This window comes from Solanum tuberosum, unplaced genomic scaffold (assembly GCF_000226075.1).
Source record: "Solanum tuberosum cultivar DM 1-3 516 R44 unplaced genomic scaffold, SolTub_3.0 scf00040, whole genome shotgun sequence".
Lineage (NCBI taxonomy): Eukaryota > Viridiplantae > Streptophyta > Magnoliopsida > Solanales > Solanaceae > Solanum > Solanum tuberosum.
Window position 1 is genome coordinate 1623783 of NW_006238964.1, and position 17679 is coordinate 1641461.

General features: G+C 32.1%; 2 protein-coding genes and 1 non-coding gene across 3 annotated transcripts; 2 read left to right on the forward strand and 1 right to left on the reverse strand.

The window, feature by feature from the left end:
- The first annotated feature begins 2003 nt into the window (after nucleotides 1-2003).
- On the forward strand, nucleotides 2004-8306 carry LOC102599993 (uncharacterized RNA methyltransferase PG_1095). The gene is made up of 10 exons (XM_006342959.2): nucleotides 2004-2498; nucleotides 2682-2924; nucleotides 3989-4150; nucleotides 5418-5527; nucleotides 5857-5965; nucleotides 6288-6443; nucleotides 6571-6686; nucleotides 6763-6929; nucleotides 7805-7935; nucleotides 8016-8306. The coding sequence occupies exons 1-10, from the start codon at nucleotides 2091-2093 to the stop codon at nucleotides 8121-8123; spliced, it is 1710 nt and encodes a 569-aa protein (XP_006343021.1). The 5' UTR covers nucleotides 2004-2090; the 3' UTR covers nucleotides 8124-8306.
- A 1789-nt stretch (nucleotides 8307-10095) lies between these two features.
- On the forward strand, nucleotides 10096-10925 carry LOC102583263 (UPF0587 protein CG4646-like). The gene is made up of 4 exons (XM_006343076.1): nucleotides 10096-10203; nucleotides 10338-10436; nucleotides 10533-10691; nucleotides 10773-10925. The coding sequence occupies exons 1-4, from the start codon at nucleotides 10105-10107 to the stop codon at nucleotides 10923-10925; spliced, it is 510 nt and encodes a 169-aa protein (XP_006343138.1). The 5' UTR covers nucleotides 10096-10104.
- A 6322-nt stretch (nucleotides 10926-17247) lies between these two features.
- MIR1886B (microRNA MIR1886b) lies at nucleotides 17248-17317 on the reverse strand. Its single transcript, NR_130360.1, has one exon. It is a non-coding gene; the product is annotated as a microRNA MIR1886b (primary transcript).
- Nucleotides 17318-17679: the final 362 nt, after the last annotated feature.

The following is a 17679-nucleotide window of genomic DNA, read 5'->3' on the forward strand; positions in this document are numbered from 1 at the left end:
TTAGCTCAATAAATCATTAATAATCTTTTTACAGAGTATTCTTTATTTTAGTGAATCTTGAAAATTACTGCTCAATAATTTTTATTTTAAAATAATTTCATATTCATAGCTTAAACTCAACCCTCTCCTTTACCTCACAGAAAGAAAGACACAGAATAGACACCATATTTCATTAAACACTTAATTATTCTATTAAGGTTCCACTGATGATTCAAATTTCAAACATGTTAACATCATTGACATATTGATTCCCTCTTATAGTAATTATATATTATATTAGATATACTAAATTAGTTACGTGTCTGCATTATATATTAGTGACTTAGGAATGATTGGAATTGATTCCTTTTTTATGTCAATCAACTGGCATGCTTAAAACTTAAAAGTGTTATTTTATGTTTAAAAGGGTGGAACGCATGAATACATATACTTAATACTTCTAATTCTATGAATTATTGCACATAATATACTTTATCAGTTTTAATTTGTTCATTTATTTTTTATTTAATAAAAAATTTAAAAAAATGAATAAAAATTAGAACGTATTAAAATATTATTTAATTTTTTGATTTTGAACAAAATATATAAAAAATTAGAAATTAAGAAATTGCAAAGAAGAAATATACATGCCTTTTAAAATAAATTTAAAAAAAAAGTAAAACAAATAATTCGAAATAAAAAGAATATTATACATTTATATGTAGAACAGTAGAAGGATCATCACAAAATTTTATATTACTTGAATCCATAGCTTGGGAAATAAATGGATATTATGTTTGTTTAGACACTTTAGAAAAATATTTTAATCCTAATAACATATAGATAAACGCATTGAAAGTAGAAGAAAACCTCTTATAATGAAGATGTCTACAAACTACACATATTGACGCATGCTTCGTTACTAAAGAAATGAACTTCTACCGAGGTCCACAAGCTTTAGTCGGTTGTCACTTGTCCCTTTCGAAGACAATTATTTTTATATAATTTAATAAGATAATAGATTATCTATTTTTTTCTGTCTTTTATAATTGATGAATCATTTACATTATAATCTAAACAATTTTTAAAAATAATTTGAATATTTTATACACGTTAGAGAACCATTTATAATGTTTTTGCTCGAATCCACAAGCTTTAACTATATATTTTCAAATTTTGAACAATATCTAAGTAGTAGCTGAATAAGAAACTCCACTAAAGTGCGGAAAGTGCAATTTTTATATAATAGGACATTCATACAAAGTGCAAAAGACTATTTAAGAGCATCATTTAGATTGTAATCAATTTTTAAAAAAACATTTAATGTTTAATCATTCATAATCCAAGCATGAAGTTTCAAAATTCAGTCTAAAGTTTAAACTTTAAACTATTAAAGCCAAACTTTATAACTGAGTCTGAAGTTTTTCAAGCTAAAAGCAGTTACCATCCCAATTTTTCGCCATCCAGCAACAACAAATAACAACAACAATATATCAAGTGAAGTGGAATCTAAAAAGGGCAAATTACAAAAATCACATACTTTTAAGGCAAAATTACAATCTATCCCTTAAAAGTTTATAATTACAGAAATCCCTCAAATGGATACAATAATATAAGCGCTGATATATTAATTTGATGCGCGAGATACATTAATCGTTAAGTAAGATACATTATATTTTATACATGATACACTAATCTGATGCGCGAAAATGAGGGATTTTGGAGATTTGTAAAACTTATAGGAAATAATGGTAATAAGTAAACTAAAAGGTGGAATTTCTGTAATTTTTCCATCTAAAAAATGGTAGAGTGTACTCCGATCATAACCTTATTATAGCGGCATCCGGCCTTACTAGAAAATGGGCCTAAAATCCAGTCGTAGAAAACCCAAACCCAATCCTTAACATTAGCTTATGCAATTCTATAGCCCAACGAATAAATAAGCCCACTAGATAGAGCGATCCAGCCAGCCAGCCAGCCCGACCGTTAAATCAGAATTTTTGTGATTTTTCATTTCTTTTTAGCCGCCCTATCCTTAAAACCGCCAAGTAACGTACTCGGAGTCGGAGTTATTTCCGGCGCCTATGGTTTAACAGTTGCTCCGACTGAAAATGGCGGCGGCGGTGGCTACTTTCGGCATTCGCTCCGTTCCTTCTAACATATGGCTCCACAAATTCGGTGCTCGAACGGCAGCTGCATCAATACGTTCACGTTCATTCACCACTCTCGCTTCTCTTTCCCCCGTTGAAGATACTGAAGACATTCAATTGAACGTAATTCCAAAAGAAAATGCACGGGAATCGGTTTCTAGTACTAGCAACAACAACAATTACAAGTCTAATAAGTCTTATTATCCGAAGCGAGGGCAAACACTGGAGCTAGTATGCGAATCCCTTGCTTTCAAAGGAAAAGGCGTCTGTAAGGTTGCTGACAGTGGTTTTGTACTCATGTGTGATCGTGCACTCCCTGGAGAACGATTCATTGGCCGTGTCACTCGCAAAAAAGATAATTACGCTGAGGTGTCTGCTTTTTATCCTTTCCGGTTTGATTAACTGCAATGTATATATTTATTTTTGTTTTGAATGATTTAGCGTGTTTTCTTTCAATTGGCGAGGATAGTATAGAGATGTAAATTTATTGTGATCTTTTAGTACTTGTGCCAATGTGTTGATTGATGTTATGCATGTTGATAAGGAGGGCAGGTAAAGAAGTTGAAAACAATAACACCTCATTCAGACTACGTTGAAGCACCATGTGAATATGCATCACACTGTGGAGGTTGCAAGACGCAGAGTTTGTCGTATGAAGCCCAGCTCAAGGCCAAAGAGCAACAAGTTTGTGACCTGGTTGTTCATGTGGGCAAGTTTTCTGATCAAGAACCAGAATTTGCAGGTGTCATGAAACCCATTGTTCCCTGTGATATCCAATTTCACTATAGGAACAAGGTCAGTAAAGGATCCAACCGAATTTTTATTTTGGAAATATTTTGACTAGAAATTCTACTTACTGTTACTACTAATGCAATCTAAGACAGCATTGCTTGGCAGTTTTTCCTTTTTGGTTGCATACCTTTGCTTTATTTGTATATTGCTTATTTTTGCTGTTGTGGTCAGGAGTCTGAAGAATTAGACATACTTTTGACTGCCAATGCTTCATTCGGCTTGGCAGTCATGGTAGGAAGTGTGGAATTATATTGTAATATATGTTATATGGAAACATTTTGATAATCAGATGATTTGTTCAAATAGAGAGAAAAGGTGCATTTTTTTCCTGGCAAGGCGTTAAATAATTTCATGCCTCTTAAACATACACACACACACACAAATAATGCGCCTCTCTCCACTAGATGGTCTGGTTTATACAACACACTTAAACATACACACACACAAATAATGCGCCTCTCTCTCTCTCTCTCTCTCTCCCTCTCTAGTTATATATATATATATATATATAGAGAGAGAGAGAGAGAGAGAAATCATGGAGCACCAAATGCATTAGCATTTTATCTAAATTACTTAACAAAAATTTAAATTAAACATAAGTTATTAATATAAGGGGATTTTCAAGAAGAATAGACAAAAACAAAGGAGAAATGATAATGTGCTAAAAGTTAGATGAGTGGGGTGACTAGTTTAAGGGAGATCAAGGTTGGCTATTGATTACGGTTGCATTGCATTAAAAGATGCTAGATTTTTTTTTTTTATAGGCGCAGTGATATAATGTTGTTTTATTATAAAGTCTATATGAAGATTCTGAAAATAAATTTCCTTTACTTATGAAAAATTATGTTGGTTTCTTTGTATGTGTATAGCAATTTTTCTTTATTTTGTCCACCTTCTTATTTCACCTGCTGGTTTTGCCTTCTTATTACTATTATATGTGAGCAATAATAGTTCTGATGTTCAGAAATCTAAAGGGGAAACAAGAAAGGAAAAACAAAGAAGAGAGAATGAATTTCGACAAGTGGAAAGCTGATATGTTTACTGTCTTTTCATTACATGTGATGCAGATGGAATTCTCTTTTGGTCCAAAGGGATGGGTACCTGCTGAACAGCTGCAAGAAAAATCTACTGATGAATGTGTCTATGCTTTGGGTCTGCATGCCCCTGGATTTTTTGATAAAGTTTTAAATGTGAATAAGTGCTTATTGCAAAGTGATTCAGCAAATGAGGTATGGTATGTGCCATTGAATGTAGCTAGATTTAGTTGCCAACGTCTGCCTTTTTCTCCTTTTTTTTTTAACTGTACATGGTCTTTTAAGTTTCGATGGACTTACCGTTTATGAGGTGTGTGAAGTAAACAAGCATATTGTAGGGAGGAAGTGCAAAGGAATGGGAAAAGACAGATAAACTGTCAAAAAGAGGGGGGGGGGGGGTAAAGAGGTATTCATTAGTAGCACACTATTGAGCATAACCACATACTTTAGGTTTGTATTTGCCAGCAAAGAGAGCTGTGACTTTGAAATTGGAGACATTAAGAGGCAAATAAGTTTTATGTGGTAAACTGGAATGTAGCATATCTCCTAAGAAATAGGGGGTTAGGGTAAAATGATTTAAGGCAAAATATTAAAAATAACATCATAATGCATTAAAAAAGCATTAATAAAGCACTATTTGAAAAATGGATTCAGAAATCTGGCAATGAGAGTTGTGCAACTTGGAGGAGGACGGTCATTGTAGAGGATTATGGAGTCCAGGAGGGGAGAAGAAAGCATCATAATGTCTTGGAGAAAGAGAATGAAAATATGCATGAGTTTCACGGATACATCAGCTTCAAAGTGGTAACAGAGATAGGGAAGCACATCTCCAACAATATTTAGCATATCAACCTAGAAGTTATTGATGGTAGCACAGGTGTACAGAGGTGAAGAGGAAGGAGGAGTACTAGGTTGAGAAGGAATCTGAATTGAGATGGAAGATAACTCCAAAATCCCTTTATTTTTACTCCACTAGTAAAGATGATAGCAAATTACAGACATATTAGGATACCTGGAATTGAAGAGACAGAAATGAGATTTTCTGAGTTCTAGGTTGTCATTTTACTATAGGTTGTGAAGAGAGATTAGAACATTTACCAACTCCCTTAAGCTAGAACACCAATAAATTGAAGTTGTCCTCTAGCTCATTTACGTTGGTTTAACCTGATTCAAGACCTATCACTTATAATTGGCTCATGTTGATCTTTATGTGTAGATTTTTCTGCAGCAGGAGCCTTAATGATGCAATTAGACAGCTCTGAGAGCATCTTGTTTCCCTCATTTGTACTCTTCACAGATTTGAGCTTGGAATAAATTTTTCCATCTATTATTTTTCAATTCTGCCTTCGATTAGTCATGATTTGATATGGGTTTTTTGTTTCGACGGTGCTATTTGTGCTTTTTTTTCTTTTTCTTTGTATGATGTAATTTCTTCTTGTATAAAAATGATTTTGTGATTTAGGTTCTCGCAACTGTGCAAGAATGCTGGCGGGATCCAGAGTTGGGGCTTTCTCCGTGGAATGTGCACTCTCACACGGGCTTTCTGAAGCATCTAATGCTTAGATCAGGCAGGTATTTGATCTTATTGCTGCCCTTTGTGAATAAAGCATTGAGGTCATCATCCGTTTCTTCCTCTCTTTTTTTGGGTGGGGCCGTGGGGATAGGGCATTGGGGTGGCTGGCAAGATCCTTGAGTAGCCATGTATATAGTTTTACTATTAGGTGTTTCAGATTATGTTTTGGGGCTGAATTCTTAGGTTCTTGAGCAAGTCTCAAGTCTTTCATTTTTCAGATTCTTCCCCAGGAAGCTTTAGTCTGTGTCATGCTGTATATAAAGTTCATATCTTTTGTATGATGTACCTTGCACCTAACGATAATTTTTCTTACTGCCTTTCCTTTCAGGAATATTGAAACTGGTCTTCCTGAACTTATGGTTAACTTTGTAACTTCTTCTGACAATCCTGAATGCTTGAGGCCCCTTGTTGAGAAAATCGCAACTATTCCTGAAGTGGTAGGTTTAACATATTGCAGATAACTTCATTCTTTTATCTCTTTAGGTGAAGAACTTCCTATATTGATTGCTTACTCTGGGAATCATATTACTTCGACCACTAAAGTACTTCCATCGTGAGCCAAGTTCTGGTTTCATGAGTCAATTTCTTAATTAGCTCTTCTCTCCTATAGGTGGACCCATTGGCCATTGCGTTCTTTTGAGATGCCACCGAACCTTCTATTTTCCACAAAGTTACTTTTTTATTGGTCAGTCTGCATCTGCTATAGAAAAATAATCTATGGTATCATCGCTACTAAATTTTGTCATTGATATTTAACAGGTAAGCATTGTTAACAATGTGAATACTTCTATCGGCAACACATCTGTTGGGGAGAAGGAATATACGTTGTATGGAAAATCTACCATCACAGAGATTTTGAGAGGGCTTACTTTCCAGATTTCAGCAAACTCTTTCTTTCAGACGAACACACGTCAGGTATTTGGTAAAGAAATGGCTAGGCCAGTACCTTGATCTCTTCCGTTTATACTTCCAAACCCTGTTTGGTTTTCCTTTTTTTTTTTTTTTAAATTTGGTGCTAAATACAAACTCTTGAACTTTGCAGGCTGATGTTCTCTATAAATTAATTGAGGATTGTGCATTTCTTAAAGGAGATGGGTCTGAAATTGTTCTTGATTTATTTTGTGGGACAGGAACCATTGGCCTTACACTGGCCAAAAGGTATATAGGTTTTCTTCTCTGAGCTGCACGTTCTAGATTTTGCTGATCTGACATTTATTTCTATCTCAATTTGCAGGGTGAAGCATGTTTATGGTTTTGAAGTAGTAGCTCAAGCTGTATCAGATGCACGTCAAAATGCCACTCTAAATTTCATCAATAATGCAACCTTTATCGAAGGTGATTTGAATAAAATTGATTCGACCTTCGCCAGCAACTTGCCCAAGCCTGACATTGTTATCACAGGTTATTCTCTTCTTGTTTTCCTGATGGATGATATGTTTCATTTGAAGCTTTAACTTCCATTGCTTTAACAAAACCTTGGTTGTATGACGCTTGGGAATGTTTTATTGGTTAAGTCTCCCGGGACTAAATTGCTCTGTGAATGCCCTTTCAGTTTAAGTTCCCAATTCACTACCTGGCAGCAGGGTGATATCGTAAGATTAGTAGTCCTACACTCCTGCTGGTATAAGAATATTCAGAATGAAATAACTAACGTACATTGAAGTGTGAAAATTGTTTAGAAAGGAAGCATCGCCTCTGTCATGTTAAAACAGGATGTTTGATCTGCTTTTGGCCAGGCCTTTAGGTTTGATTTCTGTTCTTGTCCCCTTCAATGAAAAAAGATGGAGATCAACACAACAACTAGATGGCAAAGGCGAAGAATTTTGGTCACAGTTTGTGGTATGAGCCATAGTAAGAAGACAGCCTGAAGTAGCCACCTTGTACATATCCGTATAACTATAATGGAAATTTCAGAAGTTTCATAGAATCTTCTGTTTACAATGTGTTAAGGATTCTTAATATTGGCTTATCCTTCCGAATAAGAAAATTTCATGTTTACATAGAATGTTTATTCCAAAAAGCAATGAACGAGGAAGTTGTTTCCCTATAGTTAAACGTCTCAACATAAAGTTGCCTTCCTGTGGTAGATAATATTTTATGCAGGTCTCGAAATGAGGTCTCCGATGGCATTCTCAAGTACGTTATGTGAATGGCACGTGAGACCATGATTTAGTACTTAGTCTACTTGATACATAGCAATCTTTACCTTTTTCCTGGTGCACCTTTGGAGTTCCCATAAACTTGCTTACATTTATATTATGTTGCCGAACCTGCAGATCCTAATCGCCCAGGAATGCACATAAAGTTGATCAAATTTTTGCTAAGATTGAGAGCATCACGCATCATTTATGTATCGTGTAATCCTGCCACGTGTGCTCGTGATCTTAATTATCTCTGCTATGGTGTGGTGAGTATTTGAATTTTCATATTAGTCCATAATTATTTATCATCCACTCTGCTAAAGTCCATGACATATTTCAAATGCAGCCGGAGCAGAATATAGAGGGACGTTATAGACTGAGTAGCTTACAACCAGTCGACATGTTTCCACACACACCTCATATTGAATGTGTTTGCTCGCTTGAGCTTCGGTGATAAACCAGTTGTACATCTTAATTCCAACTAGTTGAATTTCTTGCGTCTGTAATTGTTATTGCTGCGTTCTGGTACTGCTGACATAGATTCCTATGGGATTTAGAAAGTGGAAGAATAGAAATGAAAGTCATGAAGCGATTGGTTGTTCAATTGATTGCTACGATTAAATTTAGGATTAACAAAGATCCATTTTAGCTGAATATTCTTGTAAAAGAAACTTATTTCTTGGAACACGGATGAGATTAAAAAGGCCATCAAGGCTGCCAATGCAATTAGGGCTCCCTAAGCACCTTAATTACTTAATTAGCTTTGAGACATTTGATTTTGACGTTTTTATATATGAGCATTAGTAGTATTATTTTAGAGAAGTTTTCGGTCTTTTTCCGCATCTGAATTTGCTCCAGCCGTCTCTTTCGACATAATTGACTGTCTAGTTTTCACCATTAAAAAATCACATGTCCCACATTAAAAAATGAATGTCTAGTTTTCACCACCCACTATTGTCCTGTTTTGTTTCATTTCTCTGTTAGATAAACTGGAAGTGTACTTTATATTTTTTCATCTTCGCTAAAAAGAGAAATATAAGTTCCCTATGAATTCATATGGGAGGAATATAAGTTCTTTATGAATAGAGATAGAAATTTGATGTTTTACCTGAGCAGATATGCAGGTCCACAATATAATACTTTATAAACATCAAATGTTTAAAAGCTACTAAATGTTAAAGGTGTCATTTATTATGAGTAATTTCCCTAGATAGTCATTCATGTTTGAGAAATTATCTAGTAATATCACTTATACCGTTAAGGACTACAATATCACCCAACTTTATATATTTTTCTCAAAATATACTTGACACATAAAAAATATTATTCTCTCTCCTATTGAGATGTCATGTCATGTCATATTATTCATTTTTTATTAAAAAAATTAACTTTTTAAAATAACTTATATGTTATATTCATTAAATAAAAAATAAAAAAATTCTTGATTATTTATCATTTTTAATTTTTTACTTTAGCATATTAAGAGAGAGACATTTTTTATTCTATTATTACATTTAACATTAATTATTTTTCTAAAATCATTTCTCATAATTTCTTAAAGAATATGCAAAGTGCACACTTTTAATGGAATGTCATATAATATTATTATTTTTTTAATACTATTTTTTTTATTTTTTAAAATTGGGAAATTTAGTTTCTACGTCCATCTCTACATCTTTACTTGTGGCTAGACTAACTAACCAAGAAAGTTTGTGAGTCTCTGGTCTCTACTGTAGGAAAATAAATACTACATTTCAGTAGAATGGAGAAAAAGGAGTCTTTATTGGTGTTGAATCATGAGATGGGCCAATTATAAGTGATATACATCAAGAATCCAAACATATATGAAGTTTAGTGTATATAAAGCTAATGAAACCATAATATTAGTAGTTTGTATACTTTAGTAAAAGATTAAACATTGATGACCCAAAATATAGATTGTGGAGTCATTTTTCTTAAATTCGAGAGTCTATTAAAAAAGATAACTCTATCCTATTTTCCTCACCCTCCTATTCATATAAAATAATTCAAGAACTAATTTTTTTTAGTAAAATGTATATAACTTAGCATGATCAAGATTTAAGAGGTAAAAAGGTGTCTATGCAAGACCTCTCTTCTTCATTACTGGCATGACGTAAAAATCTACGCACATATTGAAAAATGTAAGTATTTGAAAAGTGGATACTGTGTTATAGGACACGCATTTCAATTGAAATAAAGTTGAAGTTCTGTAAGGAAAATCATTAATTGACATTGCATGACAATTGACACCTAATGGCTAATATATAACAAAATAATCTATTTTTCTCCCTCACCCTCCTCATGCATGCACTGCACAGAGCACTTACTCCTATAAATAGAGTGTCACCTCTCCTAGATCTCATCACTACTTCAAATCCATTGTTCTCAATCTATAAACAAAAAAATAACCCAACATGAAGTATCTTCTTAAGATTAAAGCAGACATGTCTCATGTTAAAAAAATGACTCCAAATGGAGGGGTTGATAGTGAAAATATGCCTTATTTCTTTAAGGTAATTAAATTAAGTATATATAAACTTTGTACTTACATTCATCATTCTTACTTTTCGTTTTTTTTTGTAATAATTAGTTGTTATAATGAAAGCATATTGATCATCTTCTACTCTCGTGTTTTCTTTTGTTCTAGCTTCGTTGTGAACACTGTGACGAGCTGTCGAAAAGACAATGTGTCTACATGTCTGAGGCGGTAAACTACGGACGTGACGTTGTTAACCACGTCCTAAAAGTAAAAACAAACTTGTGATTATATTATTATTTTTTATTGTATAGATCCGGTTTAGTTTTTTATATTTCTAATAAATTTGTTTTTAATCACATTCAGTGCAAAGGATGCAAAGAAACTGGGGCTGTAACACTAATTTCCGGTTATGGAAGGGATTTGACAGTGAGTGGAGCTTATGCTCCGCTTATGCTTTTTGAATGTACTAACGGGCTAGTCCCGGAAGGATATGAATTCAACGGCGGCTGGACCCTTACTACTGTAAATTTTTCCTTCAACTTCATTATAACCAAATACTTCATTTTTTACTATATTATTTTTAACAGTGATATTGTTATGTAGGATTCGAATAAGGTCATCATGGACGTGAACTTGGTTAGAAATTTCTTCTGCGGCAACTTTGATGAATACGGAAATCAGCCTACAATTGAAAACACTAGGGGAAAGATTACTTTTTACCAAGAATATTTTATTTTATTTTTAAATAAAAGTTAGGCATTAAGCCCTTTATTAAAATGGATATATGTTTTAGGGTCTAGGCCAAAAATAAAGTGTACTGTGCCAAGATATTGGATGGTACTTAATAATAATGTATGCCTAGATTAGTTTTATTTTGGTGTTGAATAGTAGGACTCTTTTCTTGTATTAACGGGTTGATCATCAATATATTATTATTATTATTACGTACTTGCTCATAATATCTTACATAGAATTCGCAAGTACAAGCTAAAAAAAAAAGCACAAACTAGCGTTCTGTCTAAGACATGAAACTAAATTTAAAAACGGCGACCTAATTAACGTAACCATTCATCCTAAAGGACCTAAACTACAGCACAGATGTACTACTTATGAAAGATGAAAAATTTTATGACGTTGAGGCATACCAACTCATACTCATACTCGTGTGAGGGTATTTTAATATTAATTTTAATGTGATATATGGGAACTATAAAGTCAATTTACCTTTTTCTCAACCATTTTTTTTCTCTTTCCTGTTTTGTTTCATTTTCAATCTTTTTAGTATCTATTTTGAAACCAATTGTATTACAATCTCATTTTTATTTTTGCTTACCATAAAAATAAAGTTTTTTTTGTCTAATATATTTTATCAAATAATAAAAAATATATATTGTTTTTTAATATTATTTTATCACTAAATAAATGCATAAGATATTAATAGTCAAAATTAATATTTTAAAACATAATTAATAAGACTAATTTAATAAAATAAACCTCTAATAAAATATAAGTGAATTTAAATATAAAAAGAATAGTGGAACACATATTATTAAATTATATATTAAATATTTAAATATTATTGGCATAGAAAATATGAGTGTTACGATGATTATTATTATTATTATTATTATTAGGTATTTGGCCATAAATTCTAAATATATTTTTTCTAGTTGCAATTATGGAGTTGGCATTGAAGATAAAGTTGTGTTGGTTATATATTTGGTAAAGAATATTTAAAATGATGTTCTTTTTTAAATTTGCTTAGATACAATTTTAAAAGTAAAAAATGAGTTTAAAAATAGATTATTAGATGTTCAAGTTTTTAAATATAATTTCAAATTGAAAAAAAAAATTATATTTCAAATTTTGATGACCAAACATTGATTTTAAAATAAATTGAAATATTATTACGAAAAAAATAAATATTTTTATGTATGAATGGATCCTAAAACTAGAGGTGGAAAAATACAAGAGACATAAAGATGATTCTTTTAAAAGTACGGTAACTGAAAAAATAAAAGAAAAAGAAACAAAAAGGATTTTAATAGACAGTTTTCAAAATATAAATAACCATTCAAATAATTAATTTCGATTTTTTAGGCTCACAACCTCTAATTATCTACAACATGGGCACATTTTATATAAAACTATCCAGCTCGAAACTTATATATTAATCACAAAAAATCCATTGGAAATTCAATAACCGAAATGAACAACGGATAAGCTAATTGGATCGTCTAATCAATTTCTTGAAAGATCTTTCATTAAAATTAAAGTTTTTTAAATGGGAGAAGATTTTAAATAGTGTCATACAAATATATATTTTTTAAAAATAATTGAGATAGAGAAAATAGTGAAAAAGATTATGCAATATAAGTATATGAGAATTGAACTTTTACCAAAAGTACAATGAGTCTTTGATTACTTGTACAAAATTGTCCATTTATCCATTACACAAAGCCTCACACAAGTATGAATTGATATACCTCAATCATAGTAAAAAATTTCATGAAAGATCACATGTTCCACATTAAAAAATGAATGTCTAGTTTTCACCATCCACTATTGTCCTGTTTTGTCATTTCTCTGTTTGATAAACTGGAAGTGTACTTCATATTTTTTCCATCTTCGCTAAAAATAGAAATACAAGTTCCCTATGAATTCAGATGGGAGGAATATAAGTTCCTTATTAATAGAGATAGAAATTTGATGTTTTACTTGAGCAGATGTGTAGCTCCACAATATAACACTATATAAACATCAAATGTCTAAAAGTTAAAGGTGCCATTTATTATGAGTAAAATTTCCCTAGATAGTCACATATGTTTGAGAAATTATCTAGTAATATCATTTATTTTTGGTTTAGGATTACAATATTACTCAACTTTACATATTTTCCTCAAAATATACTTGACACATAAAAAACTTTATTCTCTCTTCTATTGAGATGTCATGTCATGTCATATTATTCATTTTTTATTAAAATTTTAAAATAACTCATATGTTATATTCATTAATGTGTATATAAAGCTAATGAAACCATAATTTAAATAGTTTGTATACATTAATAAAAAATTAAACATTGATGACCCAAAATATGTAGTGTGTGGAGTCATTTTCTCTTATAGAGTGTTAAATACATATTTGATGTGATTTTCTCTCAAAAGAAATACTTATAAAATAAAGAAAAAAAATATAAAAGATTTATTATATCTAAGAGACTTCAATCCTGAGTCACAACTTTTTTCTCCCATTTAAATGTAAAAGTGGTAATCCGCTCAATTAGAGACGTGGATTTGAGCCAAGAGTACATATAAGACTTTCTCCCATTGTCTTCATGATTGTCAACTGCACCTTTATGAATACTGACTTCATTTAGTCTCTTGGACTGCTTGTATTGCTTCATTCTGGATTCTTTTGTTGTCTCATGAAACACCTGTCACACATATCAAAATGTAATGAAGGGGCTACGAATTACGTACTTTCCTTTGAAAAATTATACCACGTAAACAAGATATATAATGTCATATATATGTTCAAATCCTTATAATTAATGTGAAACAGTCGTACAATATATACTTAATGTTTTTGGTGTTACATGTTTGTATATGTATAGGCTGGGGACTACAGTATGAGTGACATGACATGCATATTGTCTTTGCTGTATATATGCAAGTCTTTACTTGATCTTGGATGGCTAAGATAAGGCAATATTATATTAATTGGTTAATCTATTGATACAACATTCTATTTCCCCGCCTTTGTTTGTATATGAATAATATGTTAATGTCTTTTCAAATTGAACATCAGGAGAGATATCCTATGAAAAATCACTTAACGTTGTCGTTTTTGGTACATAATTTATGTTTATACCTGGAGTATTTTGCTTTCAGTGCAAGGAACAATCGATACTATCTTGGGGTGCAAGTTCCTGATCAGATTATATGCAAATGATTCAAGGCGCATTGAAGGAATCTCAATGTGTAACTTTAACTCTCGAGTTGGTGGAACAAGAATTTCTCTTGGATCTTCATAGATAAGAATACTGTTATTCTGCACATTGTACAAAGGCCCAAATTAACCAAGTGGATGATAAAATCAAGGCTTCAGAATGGAGAGAACAGAAGGGAAACCTACCTTTTCACAAATAATTACAAATATTAGACCCTTAGAATAGTTAAACTTTCGAACAAAGTCCTGAATATTATTGCACCAACTTGTTTCCACATCTCCAAAGATGTAAGAATTTCTAAACTCTGGCATCAGATAAAATCGGAGGTTGGCTCGTTCCAATTTACAAGGATCCATAGTTGAGATTGAAAAGGGCATTTTGAAACCTTCAAAATCGAACATTTTCAGATTTGGAGCCAACATCATGTTGACTTTCTCCACATTCCCCCAATCCCACAAAGAGAATCTCTTAAGCTTTTCACTCACAACATTAATATTTTTCATTACATAGCATCCTTCGAGTATTAAAACTTCAAGGGCTGTGAGCTTAGACAATTGATATTCAAATTCCTGGTCGGTCATGGTGGAATCTTCCAAGTGGAGGTATTTCAAACTGTTATAACCATCTAAAATATCAATTGTGCAAGGCAACGATTCTGGTTCATGTGTCTTGCGGTGTTTGTGCAAAGGTGAGCCAACATGTAGAAATTTACAAAGATTTGGAGCCCGGATTTCGACCTTGTGAAGTTTTTCACATGCCCTTAGCTCCAAATTCTCTAGATTTACTAGACCCGATACATACAAATTATTCTGCAACGACTTAACTTGAGATCCCTGATTAATGGACATGTTGCAATCAATTTTTGCAATTTGTTGGTGGTGCTATTATGATTGATTTCAAAGTTGCACCTATATAGAGATAACTTAGTCAACGTCTTAGCTGCTGAATATATAGCATCAGGTATGGTGTAGTACAATGAACCCGACCATGATATGCCAATTTCTAGAAACCTGACATTATGTTTAGTTGCCAATTCGATCCAGCGATCCATATGAGAAACCAATTCCGGAGAATAAAGATCCATAAGGCGGAGTGTCTCGATTCTTAAGTTTTGCTCGACATGAGGCTGCAAGGAATCGTCAACGAATTGAACAAAATTCTCCAGGGATTTGTTGTGAAAGTTGGATTGAAAGATTATCACATCAGGTCGGCCTCTCCAAATTGAATTCCATGTCTTAGACAACACACAAATTTGAGCTTCTTCTTTGAGCCCGTACTTACAAGCCCTACCTAAAATGTCATGAATTATGTGAACAGGTAACTCTGATATTCTGTTAATAATTTCCGCCATAATTATCAACCAAATTTTCTCAAGTAGCTTTATGCTATATATAATTTCTCAACCGCCTCTTTGGACTAATTGGTCACACTTTCCATAGAAGTTGATACGGAATTTTTAAGGTTTACCTTTAAAAGAATTTTTCACGCACAAAGTTGTTGTTTAATTTTTCCTAATATTTAAGACCTTTTAAATCAACAAGTAAGATTTTGGTTAAATCTTTCCTAATTTAATATTTGTACTATATAGGAAATCATAATATATAGAACTTCAAATTAATCAAAATTTTGCCATCTATAAATTATTTCCTTAAGTTGAATTGTCAATTTAAATATCACCTTATATAAATTATTTACTTATTTGAACGATGCAACATAACTATATTGTTACTTCTAATTTTGAATTTTTGCCTCTCTTTTTTTTAGCATACTTTAATTTTTTTTAGCATACTATACAATATTGCAAGAGACCAAACCCATTTCATAATCATCTTTTCTAACTAAAACTTTCATTAAAATGAGCATTCAACCACGAAAGTTCCAACACTCAATTTTGTCACATATATGCCTCTTGCTCGCTGTGATGACAAAATCCATAAGCATGACTTAATCTTTTTATTAGATCTACTAATTGTTGGAGTATTTGGTGGTTCATGAACCACAGTGATGAAAACAAACAACTCCAATGAAACAACATAATACCTTTAATTAAGTTCAGTTTCTCCTATTGCCCAATATGTCTAATTCATATTGACTCAATGCTTGAAATGTTTTAAGGATCAGCTCAATCAAACTTAAAATTTTAAGTTCTAACTTGCAGCTATTACCAACTGTTGTAATTTTTTAAGAACTGAAATAACTTCAAAGACAGGAGGTTCTATAAGGGCCCGTTTGGCCATGCGATATGATATCATGATATGGAATCATGAGATGAAATTGAAGGTTTGTTTGGACATGCGATATGAAATTTTTGTGTTGTATATGAAATTGTTTATTCAATCTAATCAAGTAAACAAAAAATTATAAAATCGCATAATAAATTATTACAAAATTATTTGTTCTCCACTTAAGTAATTATTTCATCTAATTTTAATTTAATAAAAAAAAATTGAACATAAATTGTAGTGTACTAGTCTTTAATATAATCCTCCCACATAGTACGGACAATTTCCTCACGTTGAACTTGCATTTCTCGATCATGTGACCGAGAAGACGAACCAACATTGTTACTTTGAGCCATTTGTTGGTCAATATCCTCCGCAACTATATCTTCATGTTCATAGACCATAAATATTTCATCACTACTTTGGTATTCTCGCAAATAATTATGTAACACTGCACAAGCTATGACAATTTTCACTTGTGTATCAATATCATAATGGTTCATTGGAGTAAACAAGACAACACATTTCACTGCATGTTCAATCTAACTTTTCAACCTAACTTTTCACTTCTCATCAATATTTGAGTAATAAATGAAACACCTTTCATGGGCTCTTCAAGATTTTATTACTCCACAAATTGTGAGGTGTGAGTTAAAGTGACTATATGTTGGTGAGAATAATAAATTTTATGTCGGTGAGAATAATAAATTTTAAAAAGTAATGATGTGATTATAAATTTTATTTACATATGAAACAAATGGTTAGTAGATATAAATGTGGGGTTGTTTTAACAAAATATAAACTCATGGATCAATTGTTGTATTAAAATATCTCAAATCATGATATGTAATCACATGGTGATTCCATATCATGGTTTTTGGAGAATATGATATCACCTCTCATGATATGGAATCATGAGATGAAATCAGCGTAAAATCGCATGTCCAAACGCTGATTTCATCTCACGATACCATATCGTGATATGATATCGTATGGCCAAACGCCTACTAAGAAATATTTTAGGTTAGGTGGAAAAACAATGACCCGCCACATTGTGGTCTTGGAGTTCCCGTAGTGATTAAGTGCTGATTTTAATGAAAAACTTAATTGGAGAAGATGACTATGAAAACGGGTTGGGAATAGATAAAATGGTTGGGTTTTTAAAAGAAATTGGGTATTTTAAATTGGGGTGGGTTATTTGATTCCTGAGTTGACATGCGTCTCTTCATTAAAATTAAGGGTATATTTGTGCCAAAGTATAACGACAGGGGTATATATGAACCGAAAGTATAATGAGGGATACATCTAAACTATTTCCAATAGTACATGGGTATAT